General features: G+C 51.4%; 2 protein-coding genes across 2 annotated transcripts in view; both read left to right on the forward strand.

Moving 5' to 3' along the window:
• The first annotated feature begins 386 nt into the window (after nt 1-386).
• LOC136559064 (motor neuron and pancreas homeobox protein 1-like) lies at nt 387-8611 on the forward strand. Its single transcript, XM_066553958.1, has 3 exons — nt 387-822; nt 7636-7796; nt 8303-8611. Exons 1-3 carry the CDS (start codon nt 387-389, stop codon nt 8609-8611), a joined length of 906 nt encoding a protein of 301 aa, XP_066410055.1.
• A 4289-nt stretch (nt 8612-12900) lies between these two features.
• CFAP65 (cilia and flagella associated protein 65) overlaps nt 12901-27663 on the forward strand; it is a 30968-nt gene continuing 16205 nt past the window's right edge. Inside the window, exons 1-16 of the mRNA XM_066553243.1 lie at nt 12901-13038; nt 13708-13810; nt 15252-15418; nt 16525-16724; nt 17345-17475; nt 18576-18798; nt 19116-19381; nt 20621-20821; nt 21242-21598; nt 22311-22448; nt 23315-23563; nt 23984-24208; nt 24451-24603; nt 25831-25996; nt 26555-26683; nt 27175-27400. Of these exons, the coding sequence (XP_066409340.1) occupies nt 13769-13810; nt 15252-15418; nt 16525-16724; nt 17345-17475; nt 18576-18798; nt 19116-19381; nt 20621-20821; nt 21242-21598; nt 22311-22448; nt 23315-23563; nt 23984-24208; nt 24451-24603; nt 25831-25996; nt 26555-26683; nt 27175-27400 (2873 nt within the window). The 5' untranslated portion in view covers nt 12901-13038; nt 13708-13768. The remainder of the gene's footprint in view (nt 13039-13707; nt 13811-15251; nt 15419-16524; nt 16725-17344; nt 17476-18575; nt 18799-19115; nt 19382-20620; nt 20822-21241; nt 21599-22310; nt 22449-23314; nt 23564-23983; nt 24209-24450; nt 24604-25830; nt 25997-26554; nt 26684-27174; nt 27401-27663) is intronic.

Below are 27663 nucleotides of genomic sequence, written 5' to 3' on the forward strand. Positions count from 1 at the left end.
TGGCGGCTGGGGGGACCTCTGGCTGTGGAGGGGCTGGGGAAGGGACAGAGTGGCCCCGGTCCGTCCCTGGCGTTTGCCCACTGCTGCGGAAGCCGGAGGAGGGCGGCCGGTGCGGAGGGCGGGGGGCCGGAGCGGAGCCAATGGGGAGCTGGGGTAGGTGGAGAGGGGGTTAAAACCCACCCCGGTGCCGTCGGGCGAGCGAGTTCCCCGGAGGCGGAGCGGAGAGGAGGGCTGCCCTCGAGGGCAGCCCCGCTGAGCGCGGCGCGGCCCCGCGGGTGGATGCCCGCCGCTGCCGGGGCTCGCCCGGGGCTGGCCGGCCGGGCTGTGCCCTGCCAGGGGAGCGGTGGGGCGCCGGAGGGCTCGACGGCTCCGCACGGGGCACGGCCATGCACAAGCCCATGGAGAAGTCCCAAAACTTCCGCATCGAAGCGCTCCTGGCCGAAGAGCCGGCGCGGAGCGCCTCCCCGCCGGGGCTGAGCCCCGGGAGCCCCGCGTCGAGCCCCGGTCCCGCCGGGCGCTCCGACACCCCCTCACCGCGGGCGCCCCCGGCCGCTGCGCCCCTCGCCCCGGCCGGCTTCGTCCCCAAGCCCGGCTTGCTGCACCTCTCTGGCCCGGGGCTCGGCGCCCTGCCGGCCCTGTACCCCCCCGCCGTGTACCCGCTCCCGACCCTGGGGGGCCAGCACCCCGCGTTCGCCTACACCGGCATCCCGCACCTGCCGCCGCCCGGCGCGGAGCACCTGAAGGCGGCCGTGGCCGGCTCCTTCCCGCTGGAGCACTGGATCCGAGCCGGGATGCTGGTGCCGAGGCTCTCCGACTTCAATGGTGAGTGAGTGACCCGGGGACCGACCCTCCCGTCCGGCGGAACGCGGCTCTGGGTCCTTCAGCCCCGGGGGCGTCCGCCGGCACATCAGGTACCGGTCCCTCCGACGGCCCGGCACTGACGGTTCCCGACCCCAACCCTTCGAGGCCCTCCGGTGGGTCCGGGTCGGGAGCCCACAGAGACATTGAGCCCTCCGCGCTGACCCCGATGCGCGGCTCTCTCTGTACCCACACCCGGCAGGGCTGGGGTGGGGAGGTGGGGTGTCCCACTGCTGGAGACCTCCGAGGACTGTGAAGCCCTGGGGAACAGATCCGAAGGGCAAACTCTCGCCTTACGCCGGCCCGGTGTTCCGGCAGAGCCTCGAGAAACGCTGCCCGCGCCGGCGGCGGCAGAGCCGGACCGCGCCTAGCCAGGCTGCCGGCCCCGCGGGCTCCTGCGGGGCGGGAAGGAAACGAAAAGAAAGAAACGGCGGCAAAAACCTGCACCGGGAAACGAATAAATCCTTCCCGGCGCGGCTGGGAACGAACCCGCCCCAGTCCCGCTGGATGCGCCGCCGGATCGGGCTCCGTGCGGGGCCGGGCCGGCGCTCCGGGTCCCGCTCGCCCTGTGGGATGAGCGCCCGGTGAGCTCGTTCCTGGCGGCAGCCGCGGGACCCGGGCGGGCCGACAGCCGAGCCCCAGTCCCTCCTGGTGGGCACCACCTGGGCTGCGGGCCCGCACCGGACCCCGCACGGCTGCCATGGGCCCTGCAGGGCACGGACGGAACAAGAGCTGACTTCAGGCAGTGGTCCCGTTGAGGTCTGGCACCCCAGCCTGGACCCTGCCCTGTGCTGGTCAGTGAAAAGATGGGCGTTGAACCAAGCGTGGCTGGTTAATAAAGCCCCGTCAGAGTATCCAGATTTGTTAGCTGAGGGTAAAAAAAATTCCTAAAAATCTGGAAGGACCATTTGCAAAATAATAATAATTTTAAAAGGCTGGGCAAATAACAGTGCAAAAATTTACAGAGAATTACTTGAAAAATCACACGTATTACTATTCCTCAACTCCTCCTCAAACTATTCCTGGTCAGGTTAAAGGGAAACAGGCTGTTTTTTTCCCCACCATATCTCTCTTTACCTGGCTTTCCCTAGATTTTAGGAAAGCTCCATCTGTGAATCTAGAGGTGTAGGATAAGCCTCCAGTGCTATGGGTTATGTGCAGTCTTCACAGATGTCACTAAGACAAGAAAAAATAAATCCTGATTGGTTAGAAATCTTTATTATTTATTACATCTTCCTGCATTTCTGCAGAAGCCATGTTATCTTTGGAGGGTCTGAATCTGTTGGTGTATTTCAGCATCCTGGTAGCTTCCTACAGGGCTGTGTTTCACCACGGTGGGAATTCTACACTGCATCTGATTCTGTAGCCCAGAGTGCAGCTTCTGGCAGGGATAACATAGAGATATTTGTACATCTGCTCCATTCTTTTCAAAAGCAGCATGCGATCTTCAGCTGGTTATATCCAAAACCTCACGAAAAGGAAACAAATCCCAAACTGCTGGCATGAGTACAACTTGTGAAGGGAGCTCTGCAGAATGTGCTGGACCAGAATGTCAAAGGGTCTTGTGGGAAACACTGGGCAGGGTTCCTAGAGAAGTTCAGCAGGAAGAAAAGCAGTTTTTGACCCAAGTGTTACTTATCTGGGTTCTGGAGATCCCAAAGCAGAGTAGACATGTTGAGGTGTAACAAGGATGCCGCAAAAGCTGCCAAAACTGTAAATTTTTAAATCAGGATGACCACTGCCTCAATCCATGTCCTTACTAAAAGATGTTTGTTCCCAATCCTGGGGAGCCCTTTGCAGTGGGGATTCTTTCTCTCCAGAGTGTCTTGTCAAATACTTCAGCAATTCTGCTGTGCAGAAGAGAACCTTATCCATCTTCACATCCTTGTTTCTGTCCCTTGGTAACCTTAGGGTTCTCAAGGGTGTCTTCAGCCCTTGTTCCTGTGGGCTCACTGAAGCTCTGAAATCAGGTCATTTGCAGCTTGCCTTCCCCTTGTACCTAGCAGGACTGGCTGCAGGCCGTGCCTGTGCCTGGGCTCAGATTGCCCCGATGTGCTGGCCATGCTGTAGGGACAGAGACAGAAGAGGGCACCTGCCTAGGAGGTGCTGCCTCCACAGCCCTTCCTCACCTCTCTGAGGAGGGGAATGGGCTGGGCAGGAGCCTTCCTTCCATTGTTGGCACAGGGCTCCTGGGCTGCCTCTGGTTTGTGGGAGCCCCTGTCCCATCACCCAGCCTAGACAGAAGGATGGACCTGCCTGGCTGAAGTTTCCAGAGTGACCAAGTACAAGTGTCAAGGCTGCTGGTGTCACTCATGTTTAACTCTCCCAGGACCAGTGGACAGATGGCTGTAAGAGATGAATCTGAAAGCCTTCTAGGACGTATTATGGATCATTCCAGGGGGTGATCGCCCTTGGGATTTATTTAAAGGGAATTCCAGAAGTAAATTCTGGAATAAATTCCTTCTTTGGGTGCATGTGTAGCAATGTTTTGCAAGTGTGGTCTGTGGGTGTTCATTGCACACATTCCCCCTGCTATCACCTGTGTGTGGGGCTGCCAGGGAGGCTGTCTGGGACAGTTGGTACCCCCAGGGCCGGGGTGCTGTGCTCAGTGAGAGCAGTGCCCTGCTGTAGGCAGGGTGTCTGTGCAGAGCCGCACGCGGTGCCTGCCTGCCTCTGCTGCAATGCGCACTCACAGGGCTCTGCAGGGCCTGGCTGCGGGAGCAGGCATGCCCTTGCTGCAGGAAACAGGGATGCTGCCTGCCCAGGTTCTGCCATCCCCAGCCTGGATCCCTATCCTGGGCTTTGAGCACCTCCTGAAGAACCCGGGGTAGCATTTGGCACTGGAATGCCAGGCCTATTAGTTTTTCTGGGAGCTGTGATTTATTTTCCTTGTTTGTCAGTGTGGAAACGTGGTGCAGTGGTGGGAGCCAGTGCAGAGACCCACTGAGAGCTGTGCAGGTGGGGAGCAGTGACATACAGCTGTGGGCTCTCAGGAGGAGCAGAGGATCCTCTCCGAGGGAGCCGGTGCTTAGATGGCTTTCCTGGCACACCACTGCCTTGCATCACCCACTCACTAAGTTGATGGCCTGGAGCCCAGATCAGATCCTGCCCATGATGGCAGAGAGCTTGCTGATGGGCTGTGCTGGGATAGGAGAGCAGGCAGGATAAGTTTTATCAAACTTGTTCAAAAAGCAATGCCTTCCAAGGCTCACCAGGTGTACAGTGGTCTGGTGTCAGCTGGGAACATGGGCTGGGAAACAGCTGGCATGCAGCAATTGAGGTTTAATGGTGGAGCAAGCAAGGGGCTTGCAGAGGTAGCAGGTGCCCTTACACGTGCTGCCCCACTGATAATGGCCGGGGCTGCTGGCAGGTCAGAAAAAGCCTCTGGTGATGACCCTGATGCTGAGACTACCTCCCTCCCTTCCAGCTCTGACATCCAGAGAAATACCTAAAGCAGTCAGGGTGTTAATTTCCTCTCCTTTATCTGCCAGACCACAAAGTGAAGTGAACTATAGTTAAACAAACCAAATTAAAAACAAGTGAGTTAATATCAACCTAGGATTACCCCTGTTATCAAGTAGGCGGAACTGTATCAAATAAACCAACAATTCTTTATAAGCTTTATCTAATTATCCAGGAGGCAGCTGCCTTGCAGAGCTCCTGGCCTCAGACTCAGAGGGCATTCCTGGCCCCAGGCCAAGCACTTTATTTACTGATACTGCAGCCAGATGCCAGGCACCCTTCAGGGGGTCCAAGCCCTGCCAGGCCGAAGGGATGTTGAAACAAGCTCTGATCCTGGATGGAGTGCTGCAGGAGATGGCTGAGCAGAAAATAAATCCTTTGGCAAGCAAAGGTGTGACACTGGGGCAGTCCCTGGTCTTCTGGTAGGAGCTGGGTAAGATGGAGAGCCTTCCTGGACAGTAATACTTTGTGAGATGCTGATTGTGATGGGGATGGGTTCATAGCTTGTTGAGTGGAGAAGGTAGGCCCTGGGAGGTGCTGTGCACCCCTTGGGAGGATTCTTTGTCCATGTGGCACCCTGCCACAGGACAGGGAGGGGTGGGACTCAGCAGGGCATGCTGGCAGTCTCAGCTTCTACCTCCTTCCTCGTTTCTTTTCCCAGTGAGAATCTGCAGATCCTCTTCTGCCATACTCTCTCCACACAAAAGAGCTAGAACCCTTTAGGAAAGGTAACAGCAGAGCTGATGCCAGAGATGTTGATCATTCATGTCCGTGAAAACCTGCTGCCATGGGTGGCTGCAGATCAGCTGTATTGCCTTGGGCTTTCTCAACCTGGTGTGGAGGCGAAACCTTGAACAAGTCACAGTGGGGAGCAGTGGTGGTGGATAATTGTAGCTGCTGGAGAGTGTGTTGTCAGAGGAGGTCACAGATGAGGTGGCCAGCCACACTCTGTGGGCTGGGCACTGCAGTGGTGCTGGCTCAAACTGTATGACAGCACCACAGAGGGGTTTGAGGATTGGGTTTGGGGTTTTTTTTGTCAGCACTGGGGCAGGAGGCAAGATGAATTTCCAAGGAAGTCGGGTTCTGTACAATATTTGTAATGGGCACACTGCCCTGAAACTGAATTGGACACTGAGAAGGAGAAATCAGGGCTGGCAGCAGGGCCGTGCTCCAGAAATCAGTCCCCTGGATTGGTAGTTATTTGGGATATATCCTGTTTGGATTTATTTGACTTTTGGACAAACTTTCTGTTCTTCTTTTCCCTGCTAGACCAAGCAGTCCTCAGCAGCTCACCTGGGGAAAAGTGAGTCTCTTGAGATGGTTGTTGTCAAAGCAGGCTGCCTTCCAGGCTCCTCTGAAGCTGGACAGACCAAACTTGAATTGCTTTTAGGATTGAAATTCTTCTGTGAGGCACTTCTGTGCCTCTACTCTTCCTGCATCTGGTTTTAGTCTGGTCACATATGACCTTGCTTGAGGAGGCACAGAGGAACCTTTCAGGTTGATCTGAAGGATTTCTGTGCTCCCTGGAGCCAGGACACAATGCCCTCGGAGCTGAGCCCTGGGCTCTCTGCTTTGGAGTGGGGAATTCAGACTGGGAATATGATATCTCTTCACTCCTGGACCCTCCAGCTCCAGAAAGCACAGAACTCCTGGATTATTGGATGCTGAGAGGGCACAACCTCTTCCCTTCTCTTTCCCCAAAACATTTCTCTAGACAACATGCTCAGAAAGAGGAATTGCTCAGAGGGGCCCTTCCCTGACCTGGTACAGCCAAACTGCACAGTGCAGCCTCATTGCAGGGAGGGATTCTGGGGCTCCAGATGCTCCAGCCACCCTCTTGTCTCTGTCAGCAAAGGAGGCTCACAGGGACCCAGAGTCCTTGGGCTGCTGGACACTGCCTGGGGCTGCTTTGTGTTGTGCCCCCATCAACAGAATGAATTTCCCCTCCAGTTGTCTCTGATGCATCTCTGGGCTTTCCCTCCCTGAGGAGCTGCAAAGGGCGTTATCTTGGGCTGCCCCATCCCTGCAGATGCTAGTTCCCATAACACCTCCTTTTCTCTTAGCCAGAGGAAACCTTTGCAGACCTGTTTGGTCCCATGTTTCCCTGGAGGATTTGTACAGCCCAAGCACCCGCAGCCAGTCAGAGCCCAGATGGCTGCTGAACTCTGCAGAGCTGAGACATCTCTCATCTCTGTTTGTCCTGGAAATCTTTTGAACCTCTCATTCAGTTTTAGCCTTGAATATGTTTCATATGCAAAATAATGCATCATGTGTGTCAGAATCATTGGCACAGTGTGCCTCTCTTCAGTCAGTCCCTCGTTTAACTGGCCAGTGGCTACAAGGTGGGTCCCACAGACTGTCTCTCCTGGCACTGAGGGGCTACAGGCAGAAGAAGGGGTTATGTCTGTCCTGCTCCCATGAGGCATTTGCACAGCCCTAGCCCAGCCTGCATTCTATCTGTTTGACCCAGCATCCAGGTACTTGAGATCAAACCTTTGTTGTGATCAGTTAATAGCTCTTTCATAAATTCCTGCCCCATGCGTCATCGCTGTGTTTGTGAAGGGCTTGGTGGACACCTCGGGAGATGGGCAGGTTGAGATCAAAGCTGGAATCTGGGGGAGATAACATGGATGGTGCCCCATGCCCAGCAAAGTGGGTGAGTGGCCCTTGCCAAGCATGGCACACTTTTGGGGCCAGAATGCTTCAGGATCTTGTTGCCCAAGATGTGTCAGCAGGGATGTGCCAAGGTCCTTTTGCATTAGTGCCCACCACCACCACCTCCCCCCATTCTCCCCCACGCCCCTCCCTGCTGCTCCAGCACTTTATTCCCAGCTGCAAACCCCTGGGATTGCCGCTGTGGTGCTGGGAGAAGCAGTAAAAGCTGAACCCCAGGGGGACAATAAAGGCAGTGGAGAGAAGATAAGCGAGGATCAAACAGTGCGGCAGCCACCCCGTGCTGGACTCTCAAAGGTGCCTTTGTTCTGCTGCCTCCTGGTTCAGAGCCGCTCTGCCTTCAAGGGCTGCAGGCGAGATAGCGGCGCTCACGGGCAGCCCCAGCACAGCCCCTGGCCGTTGAGCTGCCACCTGTGCGGCCCAGCAATAAAAAAAAGAGAATTAATTTCAGTCTCAGCACTGATCCCAGTTGTACACCGAGACCTGATAACGTATCTCACTGGTTCCTATCAGGCAATAAAGCCATTATTGGGGTGGGAGATGATGGAGACATTCACCTTCCTCCTCATCCTGGGTTTGCTGAGGGGTCGTCCCCCTACCAGTCTGCTGTCCTCTGACCCCCACCCACTGTCTGCTCCACAGCTGCCCCACAGTCTGGTTTGATGGGGAAGTGCCGTCGGCCCCGCACAGCATTCACCAGCCAGCAGCTCCTGGAGCTGGAGAACCAGTTCAAGCTCAACAAATATCTGTCCAGACCCAAGCGTTTTGAGGTGGCCACGTCGCTGATGCTCACTGAGACACAGGTACCTTGGCCCTGGGGGATGGAGCATAGCACCATGGAGCTGCCATGGGGGCAAGGCAAGGTCATGGGCAATGCTAATGGCATCAACCTCACACCCCACTGCTCCCATCAGTGCCTCTTCAGGCCATCTCCTGCAGAGACCTGCCTGGTGGGCTTCAGGCTGTTCTCTTGTGAAGGGCACCCCAGAAATACTGCTCCTCTTTTCACCTGGCATCCCCCAACTTGGGTTTCAGAGCCTTCCCATTCTTCAACTGTGGGAGGGGTCTTTTTGTGGGGCTAATATGAAAATGTCCCTGTGCATATCCTTGGCTGGAAGGGGGGAAGGCAGCAGCCCTCATTATTCCTCTCCCTGTGACAACCTCATCCTCTTTGTACATACCTGTAGCACCATGGGATGCCCCACAATGAAGAGGTTTTGAGGGGACCCTCCCTGCAGGGAAGGTGAGGGGGTGAGTGGGGACAGGATGCAGCAGGGTACATCCTTTCCCCTGGGGCTTTCCCTTGCAGGTGAAGATCTGGTTCCAGAACCGCCGCATGAAGTGGAAGCGGAGCCGCAAGGCCAAGGAGCAGGGGGCTCAGGTGGAGCCTGAGAAGCAACGAGGGCTCAGCAAAACCTGTGAGAAGCTGCTGCCCAGCGAGCCCCAGGGACAAGCTGCTGAAAGCCCCGAGTTCATGGGGCACAGCCCTGACTCGGGCTTCCTGCACTGCAGCGCCGCCGAGCTGAGCTATGGCCAGGACTCGTCTTGCTCGGGGGGCGAGGAAGAGGAGGAGGACGAGATGGGCGCCACAGAGAGGAAGATTGGCTCTGTGTTGTGAAAGGCGAATGGAGCCAGCTGGGGAGAGGGGCCAGGCTGTGTTGTGGGGGTTCTCTTTGCTGGCAGACACAGACTGTGCCTGGAAGGAGCAGGGAGCCGCAGGGCACCTTGCCACCCTTTAACTTATGTGTGTTTGGATCCTATTTAACTTGTAATTATTCCTCTGTGTGTATCTGGAGGAGTCCCCAGATCCCTCCCCTATAAAGCTGTTATCTGGATGCCTGTGCTTTTCCTTAGGGGACAGGAAAATCCCCTGTCCTGCTACTGTGCTGTCCTACCAAGTCTCTGGGGAAAAAAGGTGGGGAGAGCAGACTTGGACAGCTGGCAGTCTGCTGGCACAGCTGAAGAGGGAGACCCAGACCCTTCTTTGACTGCACTGCCACTTCCCTACAGATCTGACAGCGCCTGGAGCAGCACATCCAGTGTGGTACCAACTTGTCCTTCCCCTTGGTGGCATGAAGAGCTGGGAAGGATGCCCAGGTTGCATGCCTGCCTGCCTTGCCTCCTCCTGCACCAGTGCATCCCTGGTAGGGTCTGTGCTTTGCCGGGCAAAACTGTCCTGGGAAGCAAAGCTGATGCTGTTTTCCATGCTGCAATTAGCCTGCTTGCGTTGGTGTGGCATTGTCCCAAATAAACGGGCGGGATGGGAGGCAGGAAAGAACTCAGGTTGTAAAGACTCAGTGCTGTGGTCAGCTCCCCTTTCCCCATGGTGATGCTTAACCTCTCTAAGTTATTTTCTGGGCTTGTCTCATTATGCTCTTGGGATCTTGCTCACTCTGACTGGGCTGAAATCAACCCTTGGCAGCAGAATGGTGACTGACACCCTGTACCACTTCCCTAGAAACACTAGGGTTAAGCGCTGACTCCCTGTAAATCAGCAGGCGGCCCGTGTCTTCACAGGTGCTGGAGGGTCCTGGAAGGCCCTCTAGATCGCCCATGCTTCCTGTGCCTTACTGGGTCACCCCTTGGGGTGCTGAGACGGCCGTGGAGGCAGAGGGGGCAGCTCTGCTTCAGCACTGCACTGCACCAGGAGCTGCAGGGGTGGAGCAGGCTGGGCCGGGCTGGGTGACCCTTCCCAGACAGACCATGATGTCCCTCCTGTCCCACACCCAGCTGTTCTCTCCTCTCCCCGGCTCTGCCTGAGCGTGCAGGGAGGGCTGTCTGCCCCGGGATTTGTGCTGGGGGTGGGAATTTGCTGAAGCACAGCAGCCCCTGTGGAATCCTGGCCATCTCTGGCAGTCAGTCGGTGACAAAGGGACAGGTAAGCGTTGGTGCGGGGCTGTCACACATCGCAGGGCTGGGAAAAGCCTGTCGGTGTCTGGGGGGGCGCACCCTGGGCAGGGAGACAGATGCGATGGTTTTGGGACAGAAGGGTGGGCAGGGGAAGCAGGTGACAGGAGAGAGGAGCATGGAGACGGACGGACGGACGGACGGATGACGGTCCTGTGCGGGGGGACAGTGACCCACAGTGGCTGCTGGCAGCTCGGCAGTTTTCCCCCTGGGGCACGTGGCATCCTCACTGCCCGGGTTCCCTCTCCCCTGGCAGTCCATCTCAAGACACGCAGGTCTCCAGACCCCTGGAATTGCCCCGTGGGGATCTCTGGTTCTGGGGAGGCTGCAGTCCTTGCACTAACGGGGGAGATATGAGCTGGGGTAGCAGCAGGTGCCAGCAGCCTGCCGTGGGTGTGTAACGTGGAGCAAGAGAGAAATAAATGTGGTGTAGGGGGAAGAAATAAGGAAAGGAGGAAGGGATGGGGAAGCATGAAAGGATGGTACCTAATTCCCTGCCATTGATGTGTGGAGACAACAGATGAGGAGAGACTCATTGCTCCAGGAGAGCTGTGCCAGCTCCCAGCAAAAACACAGGACTTGGCACAGAAATGCTGGCACCTGCCAGCCTGTGGCTGCAGGAGCATCAGGGCCAAGGACATCCATCACCTGATGTGCAACCTGGCTCAGCAGGAGACCACAGGGAGTGCCACACACTGGAGCAGGGCTGAAATGGGGGGCAGGAATGGTAGAGGCAGAGAATAAAAGGCAAGAAAGAAAGCAACAAAAGTGCCAGGAGGGAGGAGGGGAGCTGAAGGCATGTCACAGGCTTAAAACGTTCACCTTGATGGGCCATGACAGGTTTAATTTGCAGAGTACAATCATTAAAGTGATGGATGGGAGGCGTTCATCTCGCGCCTGCTGCACTCAGGCCCACCGTGGCTGCAGGAGGGTTTGTTTTGTTGCTGTTATTTATGAGGTTGTTTCTGGAGGAGCCAGGCACTCGTCCAGAGCTAGGGGGACAAAGGAGGGGACACAACTGATGCTGGAAGAGTTAGAGTGCTGATTTACAGCCGGGCTGCTTAGCTGGATGACTCATTTGTAAACACTGACAAATGCCATTAAAGCTGCATCTCCTTCCTGCCTCTGCCGGGCACCCTCCCTGTGCGGTTTGATGCGGCCAGCCCCACTCTCCACCACAGAGCTGCCTGTGCACCCTGCAGGCACTATCTGTCCCTCCACACCGGAAAAATGAAGGTCCTGTCTCCTTGAGGGTCATGCAGGGCACTGGGAAGATGTAGGACTGTCCCTAGGATGGTGGTGGTGGTGGTGCCCCATGAGAATGACACCTGATGGGCTCACACAGCCAGGGCTCCCCACCCTCTGTGCCTTTGCTGGTCTTGGCCCCATAACTACTTTTGGCAATGATAACAACTTGTTACTTGTGTCACCAACGCTCCATGGAGCTTAGGGTGACCTGGCCCCATTAAGGTGTCACTCCATCCCTATGAGAGCACCCTCCATCCTGATGCACCTGTGATCCCTTGCCACCCTGCAATCCCCACACTGTCCTCACTCATCTATCCGATGCACCCACAGACTTCACGGCCCCTCTTTGCTGGCTCAGCTTTATGCCGCCGCTCCCCCCGCACTCATCCTCAACACCCCGAGCCCCACGCTCTCTCCCGCACCCCTGCATCCTTCCCTCTTCCACCCGCCCTCCTCCATCTCTGTGCCCCTGAACTTCCCATTTGCCATTTGCCCCATATCTCTATCTCTTCCCTGCACCCCTGAGAACCCCTCACGGCCTCCTTTCTCGCTCGGTGCTCTCCGGACCCCCCCCCCGGGCTCTGCCCGCGCCCTCTCCCTGCCCCGCTCCCGGTCCGTCTCCGCCTCCCTGCGCGTCCCTCCGCCGCCCTCTGGCGGCTGCCGCTGCCCGTGCGGATTGACCCGAGCCGGCCGCCGTCGTCGCTCCGGGAGCTGCTGCAACCGCGTCCGGTCTCCATGGCAACGCGGGCCGGCCCGCACGGCGCTGAGCGGCCGCCACCGGCGCCGGCACTGGCAGCGAGGTGCCCCGGGCTCCCGGTGCTCTAGGGTTCCGGGCTGGGAACGAGGGAGCCGGCCTGGCCCGGGGGCGGTGGTGACTCGGGGCCCCGGCTTCTGCTCCGCACGGGGGGCAGGCGGGGACATGCTGGAGCGGGCCGTGCCCCAGGGAGCTGGGCAGGCGCTCGCTGTGGGAAGCGGGGTCCCGCCACACTCATCCACACGGGGCTCGGGGGGGGGGCAGGCCAGGCCGCAGGGCACAGCTGTGCTGTACGGTGCTTTGTGGGCCGACAGTGGGCAGGGCTATGCTGCTCAGCGCCAGGGAGAGCCCTTCCGCAGGGGCTGCACTGTCACCCACAGACTATGGGGACAGCCGTGCTCTGGAGAGGGCTGCACTGGGGACACAGCGGGGGCTGGGGACACAACAGGGGCTGGAGACACAGCGGGGGCTGTGGGACACAGCGGGGTTGCTCCCGGCGGGGAGGCGGCTCAGCGCCACCAGCAGCCTGAGCAGGGCCATCGGTCGCTGGGAGTACCCGGCTTTTGGCAGCAAAGGCTTTGTGGGTGCAGGAGCAGCACGTGTGAGGACTTTCCCCTCTTGTTTCTCAGATGCTTGCTCAGGTGCATGAGGAGCCCCAAAACTCTGACTCTTTTTGGAAGAGTGCCTATGACAGGAAGGTGAGCGGAGGAGCAAAGAGTGCTACTGACTTGGGTGGATTGTCTGGCAGGCAGGGAGAGGAGAAACATAAAAACTGCCCTTCATCACACTTTTTAGCATCTGCTGTTTGGGCTGTGGCCAGGAGGTGTCCTCTCAGGACCCCGGAGCAGGGCTTTTGGATATTCCTGGAGTTTTGCCGCAGGGTGGCTCCTCTCGTCTGTTGCCAGTCAGAAACCCTTAGCGTAGAGAAAGGGCTGTTTAAGTGATTTCTCCTCCCTTCCTCCCAAACTGCTACTCCCTAAGGTGTCTCCAAGAGAGGCAAAGAAGAGGAAAGTCATATTCTGGGGCATTGAGGTGCCTGAAACACTCAGTTGGCATGACTGGAAACTTGGAAAAGAGGTGATCAAACACCTGACCTTGAAAAATGTTCACAGGAAAGCCCAGAAGCTGAGTTACAGGTGCGTGGGAAGTTTGTTTGTCCTTTGTACTCCTCATGCTCTCTCTGCATCCTCACTCCTCCTGCTGTATCAGTTACATTTGCACCTTTTCTCAGATTCACCTTCCCTCTCTCCCCTTGAGTGCTGTGCAGGAGACAATGGGTGCACCCTTACGTAGCAGGACAGAAACCTGCTAATTCAGAAACACAGGCAGAAGTCTGTTAAATGAAATGCCTTGTTTTAAATTCTGTTTTGCTGATACTTCTGTCTGTGAGGCATTTCCAGTCTAGTGAGATTTTAATTGTGGATGTATGCCAGCCAGTCACTAGTGTGACCTAAAACCATTGCTCCCGGGGTCCCTCTGGGTGCTGAGCCATTCCAGCAGTCCCTGCGACCCTCCCTGCTCTGAAACTCAAATGTGTCTGCCCTGTGTGGTGTGCTCATACTGCATGTCCTGAAAACATAAAACATTGTTCAAGGAAGGGGTGGGTGCTTCGAGCTGGGAATAGGTTTTCAGGACACCTGGGTTCTGTCCCTCTCTACTGTTTTGCTGCCAAAGTACCCTGGGGTCCAGTGTGTAAATTGCTTCTAAATTGTGGGGTCTGGAGGTATTGGTTATTTATTCTCTTTTCTGCTCACTTAAGCTGCCCACCCTCAGACAAAATCTCTTGTTTTGATTTTGTTGTCTAGGGCTCCTTCCACGCCATTCTTCCTCACTGTTTTCCCGCAGCCGATCACTCTGAACCCCGGGATGTCTGTGAGCCTGCCCGTTGTTTTCCGGCCCAGTGAAAAGGTAAAGCAGCAACATCACAACTGCCCTCAGTGCTCAGGCTGCACTCTGGGGGACAGCAGTGGGCCTCTGCCTCTCTTGTCCTTTCTGATTTGTTCTCACTCGAATGCATGAGTCCTTGGGGAAATTCCAGCATAGAAGGAGTGGGCAGAATGGCCTTCTTGATCTCTCCACATCTTCATTACCTGAGGGAGCCCTAATCCCTGACTTCTCTGCAGAGTTTGCCAGTAATTATGAGAGGAATCCTCACAAAAAGTATTACTCCCAGTTTTTCATGTACTACTTCTGCCTTTCAACTCAGTAAGATAAAGTTCTTAAGATGTCCACACTGGTTTGATCCCAACGAAACACATCTGGGTGGTTTTAGTGCAGAACCTTGGGTTGAGGAGCTCACTTTCTGCCTTCCCACAGGAGATTCCAAAGCCTCTACATTCAAGGGCTACCTGTTTTCTAAGGGATATGTCAGGGGCCGCCCTTCTTTTGGATGGAGGGTGTTTCTGTAAGCTTTATTTTAAACAGCAATGGTTCTTTATATCCAGACCCTTTTCTTATTGTTCAGGTTGTTTGTAGTGTCTGTCTTGGCTCCGAGTGTTGATCTCTGGCTCTTGTCCGTAGCTGTGTGTCTTTGATGTGTACCTCTGTCCTAGCTATAGAGCATGGTCATTGGACAGATTCCCAGCACCCTGCTGTCTTAGTATCATGATTTTCTGATGACTGTTCAGTGTTCCCTTTATGAAATAAGCTGCTGGCCTTGTTCCATTTTCAGTGAATAGTTTGTCTGCAGCACATCAATCACTAGAACAGGAGGCTGCCTTTCTGAGAGAGAGCAAGGACTGTGTGTGCTGCCGTGTCCAAGGTCTCTCCTTACCTGTATAAGTGTTACTCAGGAGGGTGACAAATGGGAAGCATAGAAAACACCTATCTTTCAATTCCTTCTATCTTGCCTTGTTAGCAAATGTCCTGAGGCTATTTCTGTATTCTACACAGTGCTGTCAATGCTGCATCTTTAAGTTGTGTTATCTGCTTGGATCTCTAGCTGACAAAGCATTTAATCAAAGATTGATACTTCTGTGCTCATGGAGCTCAAAGAAAAGCTGTACATGCTTCAGTTCAGCTGAATTTGGATCTTGAAAATACTGAAAGAAATCCATCTGCCTTGAAACAAACCGGGTGAAACTAATGTGGCCTTCAACTGCTCTTCATGGGAGTATTTGTGTGTTCCGTGCCAGAGGAGTATGCCTGAGTACCTTCCACACTGCCTGCCCTTTCTGAGTGATTCATATGCTCTCTGTCCTGCACAGAGGCCTCCACTGGTGCCTCTGTTGCCAACAGTTTTTTCCCCAACACTTGCAGTGGTGCAGGTGACAGGTATTCATGGGCGGAGCTGCAGCACCTGCAAGGTGGATTCCATCTAACTGCTGTCTCCCTTTGCTCTTCTGTGCAGAGGGACTATGAAGACAACATCCTCTTTATGAAAGCTGAGGGTGAGTTCTCTGTTAGCCTGCAGGCTATGCTTCCACGCTGCTGTCTGTCCATGCCGGCCGCTGTCCAGTTGCCTGTCTGTGCTACCCACAGTGCTACAGAGGCGGTGTTTCCTGTCTGCAACGTTGGGTGAGTGACAGGTGGCTAAGCAGACACTCCTTCTGTTTTCTCAGGTATTTTGCCACTTTTTTGGACTCTCCAGTGAATGTAGCTCATTCCAGTGGTTATTAGTTCTGCTGGCTGCCTTAACAAGAGGCAACACTGCCTTCCCTAAGGTATTGGCAGAAAGGGCAGCAGAATGGTAGTTCAGGTCATTGTGGGCACATCTTGGCATCTCACATCTGTTTGTTGCCAGCATATGCTGAGAACCATTCGTGCACAGGAACTAGGGGGGAACAAGCACAGAACATCCCACATTCACTGGAGAGGCTTGGGCTTCTGTTTAACCAAAGGCAACCTGCCCAGCATGAACAGGGAGAGATGAGCTACCAGCTGGAAACATTTTAGTCATTTAGGAGAAAGGATGCAAGGATGCTCCCAGTTACCAAGGTTTGTCCTATTTTAATGAGGAAGGACAGTACTGTAGAAAGGAATGCAGTTGGCTGGAAGTACACCTCCTCCCAGGCAAGGAGGAGGTGTACTTCCAGCCAAGTGATTCCAGCCATTTCAGGTGTTTCAGTCTCCACTTGGAGAAATAATTTGCTACAAATGATAGGCCCAGGATGTTGGAGGATAAGGATGGTAAGCAGCACACAGCTTAGATCAATAAAATAGAAAAAGCTGATGGCGTATCATGTTCTTTGCAGAAATCAAACAAGGAAATGGGGTTCTGGAAAATTGAATAAGGTATTAGGGAAATGGCTCAATCCTCTTTTCTCACCTGAGCATATAACAGAGGAACAAATAGTCATTTAAATTAAGTAGCTGCAAATTTAGATACAAGGAAAGCAAATATTTAATTGTGGAGCTGATTTGCTTGCTATCACCTTATGGTCATTAATAAAGTTCTTAGCTGTAATAACTAAGATTCTTTAAAGTGTGAGCAGAACAGAGACTAGAGACAAATTTCTTCACAGCATCACATATTTGTCCAGCTGCATTTGGGATTCTTCCATTCAGCACTGGTTGCTTCACATCCTAACTGAATAACCTATTGGGAAAGGCCCATCCTATGCATGATTGCACAGGCAGCAAATGATCCACTGATCTGCTAAAAATGTATCTCCATTTCCTAGTGATCTCGTTAGCATCTTTGAATGGGAGACATCAAGTCCTTTCTTCATGAGTCCTGAGTGTGGCACACTGAACCCAGGTGCTAAGTGCTTGGTCAAGGTGATCTTCAAGCCCGAGGTGGCTGGGGTGCATTATGCAACAGCAACGTGCTGGTTTGGAGGTGAAGTTAAACAAAAGAGGACAATAGTGCTAAAAGCCCTGGGTGAGTCTTTCTTGCATTTAACACTCAAAGAAATGTGTATTGCCCCTTACTCTGGAATAGTGTTCCACAGGGATACAGGGAGGGCCTGCACTCTGAGGCTCGGCCACACTTGGCTCAACCCAGTGATGAGCAAGTGAAGCCCACAGTTTGAAAGTGGCCTGTGGAATTCTCTAGTGTACTTTTGCCAATTTGGAAGTGTTATCTGAAGAGACAGAGGGTCTAATATGCCCTGTGGCATGTTTTGGCCAAAACAGCATTTCTAAGGCCTGTTTGAGTTGACAGAGGGGAAGAAATGAGAGGAATTCACTGGAAAAAGCCTCCACAAACTCCTGGCTTTGTCTGCACTCAGTGTCTCCTGTCTATCCCTGCTAGACAGAGAAGCAGAGGGAAATTTCTAAACCTTTCTGGATGCCAGCTAAAATAAGCAATAATTTCATTAGCAAGTCCAGTAAATTAGGGAGAAGGGAGTTTATTTGGTTCAAAGCAGGGCCAACTTTGAAGGTAGATCTAACTTCAGAGTTATCTGAGGTTCTTCAGACCTTGTCCAGTTGAGTGTTGAATGTTCAAGAGTAGAGGTTCCACCTGTCTTTCCTAATGCAGTATACTATTCTCTTTAACAGCCAAATACCCCTGCCTGTGTGTGAGTGTGACAGGAAAGAAGCCTGGAAAGTTTCAAGATGTCCTGTGTTTTGGATCAGTACCAGTGGGGACAGTTGTGGAGAAGTCTGTGGAAATCTTCAACGTGTCTGTGGTATGGGGAGAGGGAGATTGACTTCTTGTGAGAAGCTGGCAAGCTGACACATTTCCCTGGGATATGTGGTCTTGTCTATCTCCCTTAATGCCGCGAAAATAACCTAAGTGTGAGTGAAGCAGAGGTGATGAGCCTTCCCCTACCAGCCATGCCATTCATCCTTGCCTCCCAGCTACAGTGCTAGCAACTTGGCCATTTGCAGCGTGGTATTGCAGTTTCCCCCTGCTTCCCTTCTGTGCTTGGTCCAGATCACCATGTCCTTTGCACCCTGCAGCTCTCCTGCCCACCCTGGACAAGTTAATCAATCCTGTGTGGCAGTTGTGTCAGTCTCAAATTGATGTGTGTGTGTGTCCCAGGCAACTGATGGATCTTCCGCTGCCCTCTGTGGAATGCAGCCCAGTGAATTGTTCAAAAAGTCAAATGGATTTGAGCACCTTGTTACTTGTGCCAGCTCAGCCCTTCCCAGCCTCTCAAGTGATGGATGTACTCAGAGACTGCTGACATAGATGACAGCAGTGCTGACTCCTCCACAGGCCCTGCAGCTTGGGAGTGGAAAAGACACACTCATTTTTGTACTGTTATTATTCACACTGCAGGGGTGCTCAGCATTGCCAGGCAAGGATCAGGACAGCTTTTAAAAGGGTCTTGAGTAAGGTGCCAGAGCACCAGCTTTATTTTTTTTGGGAAAAGAAGAGCCATAAACAAGCTGGAACTGTGGATAGAGGGAAATAAGTTACCTGCCTGCATGTTCCCCTGGTCGCAGCAGTCATTTACACTATTTTGTCCCCTAGGGACACCTTGAGCCATCTTTCCACCTAGCAGGAGGGGCACTCCAACCCCGGAGATCACCGGGAGTTCAGCTGCAGCCTGCTGCTTTCTGAGCATGTTGAGGGAGCCTGAGTTGCTTGAGTTGCCACCCATTCTCCATCAGAACAAAATGGCAGAGGTTTGCTGCACAGTGGTTCTGTGGTGGCCTTGGTGTTCTTGGTGGTGTTCAGCACTGCTGAAAACTGCAGTTCTTACCTGATTAGTGTCCTTCATTCAGAGCTATCCTGGGTCATGTTAGCTTCTTTGTTAACCTGTTTCTTTTCTACTTGTAGGTTGATGCACCATGTACAATAGAACGAGCAGAAGACCCTCTGCTTTGTGGTTATGTTTTCTCCTGTAATGCGTCTGGTGACGTTGTCCCTGCCAAAGGGAAGCTGCTCTTGTGCATACGGTTTCAGCCCCAAGTAGTAGGAGAGCACAGTACTGACTATTTCACTATCACATCTGCTGGATGCCACTTGAAGACTGTTCTGAAAGTGGTTGGCTCATGTAAAGGTACCAAAGCCTTTCCCATTTCTCCCTGTCAGCTTCTCTGGAGGGAAAAGGTTAGTGCTTGGGGAAGGGCTTGAAGTTATCATAGCCTGAAGTCACAGACTAAACTCCTGCTGGGATCTGGCTGTCCCTGGTGTACTGTTTGGGATTTATACTTGCTTGACTGTTTCAAGTGAATGTCCAACTGTTTGCTAGGACCAGTAGGTTTGCTGAAGAGTTGAATCTGTTCGGGAATGTCAGTTAAGCGCAGTAGTGTCTTGTGACATGTTGGAAGAAACAGCTAGGACAGGTCCAGGATCTTATCTTGCATGTTGTGCTAGGTCCTTCCGTGTCCCTGCACCAGCATTCTGTGAGCTTTGACTGGATCAATCTTGGAGAAAGTTTGATGCGGACACTGAAAATCAGCAACACGTCCGATGTCCCAGCCTATTATCAGTTTGATATTGATTGCAAAGGGAGTGTCTTCTCCTTGGATCGCCCCTGTGGAGTCTTGGAGGGCACAACAACACTGACGCTGAAGGTCATCTTCCGACCTACCCACCCCATGACCTACCACCGCAGAGTCGCGTGCCTCGTCCACCACCAGGTATGGGAGGCAAAGGGTAGTTTCATTGCTGTGATACTTTAGAGGCATCTTCAGTGCAATCCAACAGGACTGGCCTGTCTCAGTAATCCCTGCAAATCTCTTCCCACTGCATTTTCATTGAGAGCTGTCATAGAGTCGTTAAGATTGGAAAAGACATCTAAGATCATTGAGTCTAACCATTAACCCAGCACTGCCAAGTCCACCACTAACCATGTCCCCGAGTGCCACATCTGCATGCCTTTTAAATACCTCCAGGGATGATGATTCAACTACATCCCTGGGCAGCCTGGGGTGACAACCATTTTGGTGAACAAATTTTTCCCATTATCCAATCTAATCACTGCCCAAACACAACTTGAGGTCATTTCCTCTTGTCCTATCACTTCTTACCTGGGAGAAGAGACCAGCCCCCACATAGCTACACCTACCTTTCAGGTAGTTGTAGAGAGCAATAAAATCCCCCCTTAGCCTTTTTTTTTTTTTCCAGGCTAAACAGCCCCAACTCCCTCTGCCATTCCTCATAAGACTTGTGCTCCAGACCCTTCCCAGACCCTTCACCATCTTCATTGCCCTTCTCTGGACATGCTTCAGCTCCTCATTGTTGTTCTCGTACTGAGGGCCACAAAACTGAGCATAGTAGTCAAGACACAGTCTCACAACTGCTGAGATCAGGGGGACAATCACTGTCCTGGTCCTGCTTGCCACACTGTTTTTGATAAAAGCCAGGATGCCCTTGACCTTCTTGACTACCCAGGCACACACTGGCTTATGTTCAGCTGTTGTCAGCCATCACCCACAGGTGCTTCTCTGATGAGCAGCTTTCCAACCACTCTGCCCCAAGCTTGTAATGCTGCCTGGGGTTATTGTGACCCTCAACAAGGACCTGGACTCTTGTTAAGCAGACTCCCCATGGTGCAGGTTCCTATCAGCAATAGGATGTGGACAGTCAGTAATGCCTGCAGATAGGGTGAGTTAATAGTGCACCCTCTGTGGCTCTTGTCTGTTTAGGTCTCTCTCCTAACTTTAGCTGCATGGCTGTGCACTGAGTGCCTTCAATTTTAACTCCAGTTTCAAGAAAGTTCTTGTGTCACATTGAGACATAAAGTAAATGGCAGCCTAAAACTGCAGCCGCTAAGCCTTTCCCAGCATGGTTTTGGAAGTGAGATACTGGTATGGTGAAACTCTCAAAGCAATCACAGGACAGTTTATTTCTTATTGTCCTGTGTTGTGTTTTCCCAGGAACCCCTGTATGTGGACTTTTTTGGTACCTGCCATTCAGACACAGCTAAGCCACCCACCCTTCAGAAAAGACACCTCTCCTGGTACCGAACCAACATGGTGAGGGGACTGACCTTCTACCCCCCTGATATCCTGAGTGAAATGCTGAAGAATGAGAAGTTGCAGATGGATGAAAAGGGAGCTCTCATGCTGCCCCCTGAGGTATGAGCTGCCCTCCCTGGAATCTAGGACACTTTCAGCTCTTCTCTATGTATGCTGGGTATCTGTTGTACAGAAGACATATCTAGAAGGCCTTGGAAGTGCCAGACTGATTTCTTTAGTATTTCTGCTGTTGATGTTCCCAGCACACACCAACACTATCTTTTTCAGCTGGCTTTTTACCCTAATTCAGCTTCTTTCTGGCTTTAACTCAATCATGGGGTCATTTTCTGCTTCCTCTTTAGTTTCAGATTAAGGCTTACAAACAGAAGCCTCCTTGAAGCCTAGACTTTGAACTGTCCTAGGAATTCTTGCTGAAGTGCATCTTGCTGAAGTGCTCTCTTGCCCATGAAGGCAAGCAGCACCTGGTGTCTCCCACAGGCACACTTTCCCTACTCATACTGAGATATTTCCATCCTGTAGATTTCTGAGGAGCAGCCGCCCAAGGAATACTTTGAACCCAATGCCATGGCTGAATATTTTGACAATGGTGAAAACAGCGACCTGGCCTTGTTTCCTGCTCATGTTAGTGTCAGCCCCAGGGAGTATGATTTTGGATGCTGCATGCCACCACAAAAATCTCTTTCTCTCTGTGTGACCAACCACACCAAAGGAAATATCATTGTTGCCTGGACTCCAAACCATGACAGTGCCTTCCATGTGCGCCCTGAAATCTGTGACGTGGCACCACTGAAGTCTTCAACCTTCCATGTCTTTTGCAGGCCCACTCAGGTCAACAGTCTTTATGCAGCAGAGCTGGAAGGTTTTGCTGTTTATAAGGTTAGTAGGAATTACTAAGACTAGAGATGACCTAACAAGCAACTTTTTTCAGAATAAAGTATTTCAGGGGAGTTAAAATTCAGTTTAAACCCTATAAAACTAGCACCTCTATTAACTCTTTTGGCCACTGCTTTGATACACTGTTGGGTTAAAGTTTCTCTTTCACCCGTGTCCTGGCAGAGAAATGACAGAACAAGTCACAGCTCATGCACTTGCACAGCCACACTTGTTCTTACCCCTAAGAAACATGAAGCATGGTACACCTCACTGAAGGAGGAATTACTATGAATTACTGCATTATTAGTGTAGATGTGAGCCTGCACAAGAATGGTTATTGTGGCCTGGGTGATGGGTAAGAACTTGGTCTTTGTGTCTGGCCCTCCACACGTAAAGCTGCTGGGCACTGTCTCTCTTCTCCCAAGTGACATGGGATTCATGTTACACGAGTCTGCAGTTACAGGAGATTTAGCCCCCAGAAATGTCCTGGTAAGTGAAAGTTAGCATTTGCCACCTGTTTCTCATCTGGCACTGGTCAGTCCTTCTTCCCTGAAAATGTTAATTCCTTAGCCCCAGGGTTGTCATAGAACAAGCAGCTGCTTGAGGTAGTATGTGCACTTGGTCTCTTCCAACACAGATTAATCTGTGATTCTGTGAAGGCACCTTGCCACACTCCCTTCCTGCACACACTGTGTTGTCCCTTGTGTGTCTGCAGGTGATGAGACACTACAACAACATTGAGGATGATGCCACCATCTGCCCGTCGTGGTGCCTGACTGTGAGGCTGAGAGCACACACATATGAAGCAAAACAGGAGCACATCATTCCACAGTACATCCTGGATGTCCCCAAAGTGTGTAACTGATTGACCTTCGGATCTTTGCAGAGACACTCAGTGTTCTGAATTCTTTACTTTGTCTCCCATTGCACTGAGATGTGTCTTTGGTGGTTTCTGATGGTGTGGAGGCTCCTGCTCTGGTACAATAGTATGCTGTTTCTCCTGCATTAGCTTCCCACCCTCCACCATGTCAGCTGTACCAACCATCTCATTAGCTGTGAGAGAAAAGCTGTTGGGATCACCTTCTTTTCTGTTTAGGTGGACATAGGCACTAACAAGGGGAGCCCAGGAGCCTCAAAAACTGCATGCACTTGGGCAAACAGAATCCTCATGAAAGAGAAGTGGTTGTAAGATAGAGGGGAAGGTTCTCTCTCTCTCTCTCTTCCTGTTTCCTGAAAAACACAGTAAGGTGTTTTTCCTATGAGGTTAAGGGAGATCTGATCCTAAGGCATAAGAATAGTCTTGAGAACCTCTTATGAAATCTCCTCAGCTAATCTAGGCCATGCAGCCTTTATTTGATGTGCATGAAGTAGAGCAAATTCTACCCTGCTGGAATTCTTCACCCAGGATGTCACTATCCATGCAGAAACTGCAAGCATCAACAAGCAGCTCGCTTACTGGATGGGCATAAAGCATGGCATGATGGAAAATAGGTTCACCAGTCCCATGAGCCCAAGAGGGCCACTATGGCAAGGGAAAAGACCATCATTTGTGTACCCTTAGGTGGTTTAATTTCTTTCCTTGAAAAGAAGCAGTTAGAAAGTTCTCCATAGACTCAGGATAGTGCTTATTGGAACCTGGAATTAAATATAGTGAAAACTTTTTCTTTAAGCTGGTTTTTAAACCCAGTGAAAGCAACCTTTTTTGTTTGTTTCCACCAGACTTTTCCTCCTGTGGTTTGTGACACTGATACCTACTGCAGCATGCTGTTGTCCAACACGAGCACCTCTTTGATAACCTTCAATGTGAACCATACTGAAGACTATCCCTCTGTTTTGGTCAAGCCCAGCTTAGGACACGTCATTCCAGGAGGCCACCAGATTTTCCTTCTCTCCACTCACCCAGTTACAACAGTCTTGCAGCAGCATGTCCTGTCTTTGGAGCTGAACTCTTATCCTGCATACACCAAGGTAAGGAGAGGGAAGTGGAAGATGGTGAGCAAAGTTTTGTTCCCTTGTAGTCTTCCCTTTTCATAGTGATTTGCACTGGGATGCTTATTACATCTCCTAGTGGTTAGTTTAGATTTTTCTCTTTGGAAATAGGAACAAAAGAATATTTTCAAGATTTAATATGGAGTCAACATTGCAGAAAAAAGGGCTTTGTGGTGCCAAACATCCTGTACCCCTTGTTCCTTACATTTCCATCTCTTGGAATACACTGTATTATGCTAAGGACCTGACTTGACACACAGCCTAAAGCCCTTCCCCTCCTTATTAAGATCCAGATTTTTCTTGCTTCTCTCTCGGAAGGAGCAACATCTTTGTAAGGTTCCTCCAGAGGTAGCTGAGACTTCTAGCTAATGTCTGTTACTTTTTCTCTTAATTCCCCAGGAGATTGTTCTCCAGAGTTGTGGACAGTCCCTTCTTTTGCTCTTAGAAGGTGATGGAATTCTCTACTTCAAGCCTCTCCAGATAGGGACCTCCTTTACACGAATGTACACCATTAAAAACTGCACAAGGCTACCCATGGTTTTCACATGGAGGATCCGTCGGTCAGACAGGAAGATCCTGTCTGTCAGCCCTGCTGCAGGGATCCTCCAGCCCTATGAAGCCCTGGTAAGTTCAAATTCTACGAAAGTTGTAGTTTGCTCTCTACAACACAACCTCAGCCTGGCTTTGAATATCTGGATGTTCATTCCCAGTGTGAATCTTTGATGTAGATGGAGGTGGTATGTCTGTAGAGAACTAGGTTAGTTACAATGGAGGAAGGGACTGTGCATTAAATGCAATTGTTGAGGTGTTTGGGTTTATTTCTGGACTGAAGCTCCTGTGGACACTCTTCCCTCTTGTGATTGCAGGCTCAGGCATGGACTTTTACTCCTGACAAGGAAACCAAGTATGTGCTGCGAGCTATGGTGTTTGTGAAGTGGAAAAGCTCAGAGCCCGTGTCTCCCACAGATGTCCATTATGTCTTACGGGTCATTGGAGAAGGGGCACTGGGCACCATCAGGGTAAGGAACAGGGGCCCACTGAGTACTAGTAGGGGAGATCAGGGAGGGATGGGGGTGTTGGACTTTCCCTTTTCCCTGTACTGGAAGCAGCCAATAAGGATTCACAGCAAAATTCCCAGACACTGTTTTCAGTGTAAATGACAGTACACATTTTAGTGGCCTAATGGCAACATGTTGTAAATGTCCTCCCAGTTCAAATACAGCCTTAACAAATCCTCTGGGATTGCTCTGTTCCAGACTAAACCAAGCAAGCCATTTGACTACTTGGGAATCACGGTTCTCTCATTCTGTCTGTTCTCCTTCTCCATTTGTTTTGCTGTTAGTCTGATTTCTAAGTGTAGTGGACCTTTTAAAGTAGCATAGCCAGTACACCTCCATGTGGCTTTCCTCCTGTTATCTGCAGATCTGTGCAGCCACTTTCATTTTTTGTCAGGTTTCTTAACAAACCAGAGGTAAATAAAATAATACTTTGAAAGTCATTGCCCAGTGTCAATCATGTTGATTGATGGGTGATAATGTCTTTGAGGTACATAGTCATCATAAATTGTATGTGAGTCCTCAACGAGCCAAAAGAGAGGGGCACTCTTTAAGCAGTCACAAAAGGGCCAGCAAAAATCTCTCAGCTGTGACTCAAGTGCAGCTGGCCAGCTAGTGTTCTCACAGCCCTGAATATGCTACATCCTACCCAGCAAACAGCCTAAAAAACAGTAGAGAAAGCATTTGGAGGAGGATTGAGTCCCTCACAGACCTGTTCCACATTTTATTGTGCTTCAACCACCTGAAAGGAGTTTGTAGCAAAGTGGGTGTTGGTCTCTTCTTCTGAGTAATAAGCAATAGGGCAAGAGTAAATGACTTAGAATTGCATCAGGGGAGGTTTAGATTGGATGCTTGGAAAAATTTCTTCAGGAAAGGGGTTGTCACTCATTGGAATGGGCTGCCCAATGAAGTGGTTGAGTCATCATTCTTGGAAGTATTTAAAAATGTGTACTCAGGGACATGATTTAGTGGTGGCATTAACAGTGTCTAAGATTTTAGCGATCTTTTCTAACCTTAACAATTCTATCTCCCAGGGCATGCCAGGTCCTACACAAAGCAGGGAGTCCTTTGCACTGCACTGTATGGGCCATGTGCCAAGGGATCAGCATGTGGTGACATAAGTGGTGGCTACACTCAACCACTATGCTTGACATGTTAAAGTGACCTTAGCATGGTGGGTTTGTATTCCAGGCACAAAACGACTATGTGGACCTTGGAAATGTTCTGGTTGGTGATCAGAAAAGCTACAGCATTGTACTGCTAAATGATGGGATCTGTACTCTGAATTACATCCTCAGTGTGGAGCAACTCTTCACAGGGCCCCATGACCCTGAGGAGGTTCGCAGCGATTTACTGGGTACTGTAAAGGCATTAATATGGGACAGGACCTTAGTTTTCCTCTCTTTTCTCCAAAACCAATCTAGAATTAACTTGGAGGTTGGACTGCTTGCTGGTTGGCTTGCACTGATTCTCTCAAACCTTAAGTTGTCTGCCCCTTTGTATAGGACGTGACTTTTCTATCTTGCTGGAAAAAGCATAATCCAGAGTCTGACAATTGAAGTTAGACCAATCTGGACCTTGAAATAAGATACAATTTCCCAGCAGAGGAGGAAGTTAAATAAAGGACCTTACCAGAAGAAATGTTGGAGCTCAGCTCTTAGTTGCCTTTCTAGAGGACCTCCAGTTGGGAAGTTCCCTGCTCTTTGCTGGCCAGAGGCAATCTGGGTACTCCCAGTAAGCTGCCTACAGTTGTAGTCTGGGAATCTCAAGTTCAGCACTTGAAGCTAATCCTAACTATTAGGCAAGGGGTGGCAGTGGCTAGGGTGCAGGTAGACTTAGGGATCTGTGTGCCACAACATGTGTGGTGTAAAAGACAATAATGCCAAGAGCCCATACCACCTCTTGTATCCTACAGCTCTAGAGCTGGAACATTCCAGAGGAACAATTCCTGCAAGATCAAAAGTTTCTGTCGGAATAAAAGTAAGGCCAGCCCGTCGGCTGCAATACACCTGGAAAATCAGATATGATATTTTCGCACCCAGAGGTGAGATGGATGTTTTGGGGTGTTCAGAGATGGGGGACAGTGTTTGTAAAAGAAGAGACTGGCAAGACAAGGAGTTTTCAGCTTGGAAGGTGAAAAATGTAATGTCATTTGAATGAAAGGGGAACACAAGATATAAATAACTGTTTGTGATTTTTCAGTGTGAAAACAAGGGGGACTTCATAAAATGTTTGGACTGTAGGTTTAAATCAAAAAAAGTTTTCCTCACATAGTGCAAAACTAAATTGTGTAAATGCACTGAAAAGGATCCCATTCATAGTCTTTTGGTGATGTCTAAATGCAGAAGTCAAGATACAACTAGAAGTCGGTGGTTTAGGGGTTTTGAGAAGCTGCCAAACAAAAGACTATGTACAATGCCCATTCTTTCATTGTTCTTGGTAGGGTCTCTTTCCTCTTTGCTGCAGTCAGAATGACCCAGGCAGCAGCCCCTTAATGGTACATGACTACTTTTTGGTGTTTCTTTCTCCCCCAAGCTGCAGATCTTGCAAGTGCTAAAGAGAAGGAGGAGTTCCTCTGCCGCATTGTAGCAACAGGCGTCTACCCAACTTTGTGCATCACAGACGCTTGTACAACAGGGACTGCCAGGCGTAACAGCAAGATGCACATCTGGAAGCTCTTCTCCTTGGACACACTGAATGAATACTTGGAGCGAGACCCAACTCCTGGCGAGCTCACCTACAAAGTCCCCACAAGGCACAGGTGAGATGAGGAAATGGCTTAGTGGATCTTTGAGTCCCTTGCATGAGCCAGACAGAGACGCTGTGGCTTATTGGAATGTGTTGTAGCTCCTTGCTGCGTGGCACCCTGTTTTTCCATCCTAACTGCTGCAGGCAGTTGCTCACTTCCACTTTTCTCTTAAGCTCCCTTGAAAGGAGCCACAGAGAGAGAGAATAATTTAATTGCAATAACCTCCAAAAGTCTCTTGTGTAGCCCCTTGCTCAAAGCAGGGACATATAGATCAG

This window comes from Molothrus aeneus, chromosome 7 (assembly GCF_037042795.1).
Source record: "Molothrus aeneus isolate 106 chromosome 7, BPBGC_Maene_1.0, whole genome shotgun sequence".
Lineage (NCBI taxonomy): Eukaryota > Metazoa > Chordata > Aves > Passeriformes > Icteridae > Molothrus > Molothrus aeneus.

What these genes read in the sequence shown, in the direction of transcription:
- LOC136559064 (XM_066553958.1), top strand. Translation starts at nt 387, where the DNA reads ATGCACAAGCCCATGGAGAAGTCCCAAAACTTCCGCATCGAAGCGCTC. An exon ending in GAGGCTCTCCGACTTCAATG is followed by an intron (nt 823 to 7,635) that starts GTGAGTGAGTGA and finishes TCTGCTCCACAG; the next exon opens with CTGCCCCACAGTCTGGTTTG. An exon ending in TGATGCTCACTGAGACACAG is followed by an intron (nt 7,797 to 8,302) that starts GTACCTTGGCCC and finishes TTTCCCTTGCAG; the next exon opens with GTGAAGATCTGGTTCCAGAA.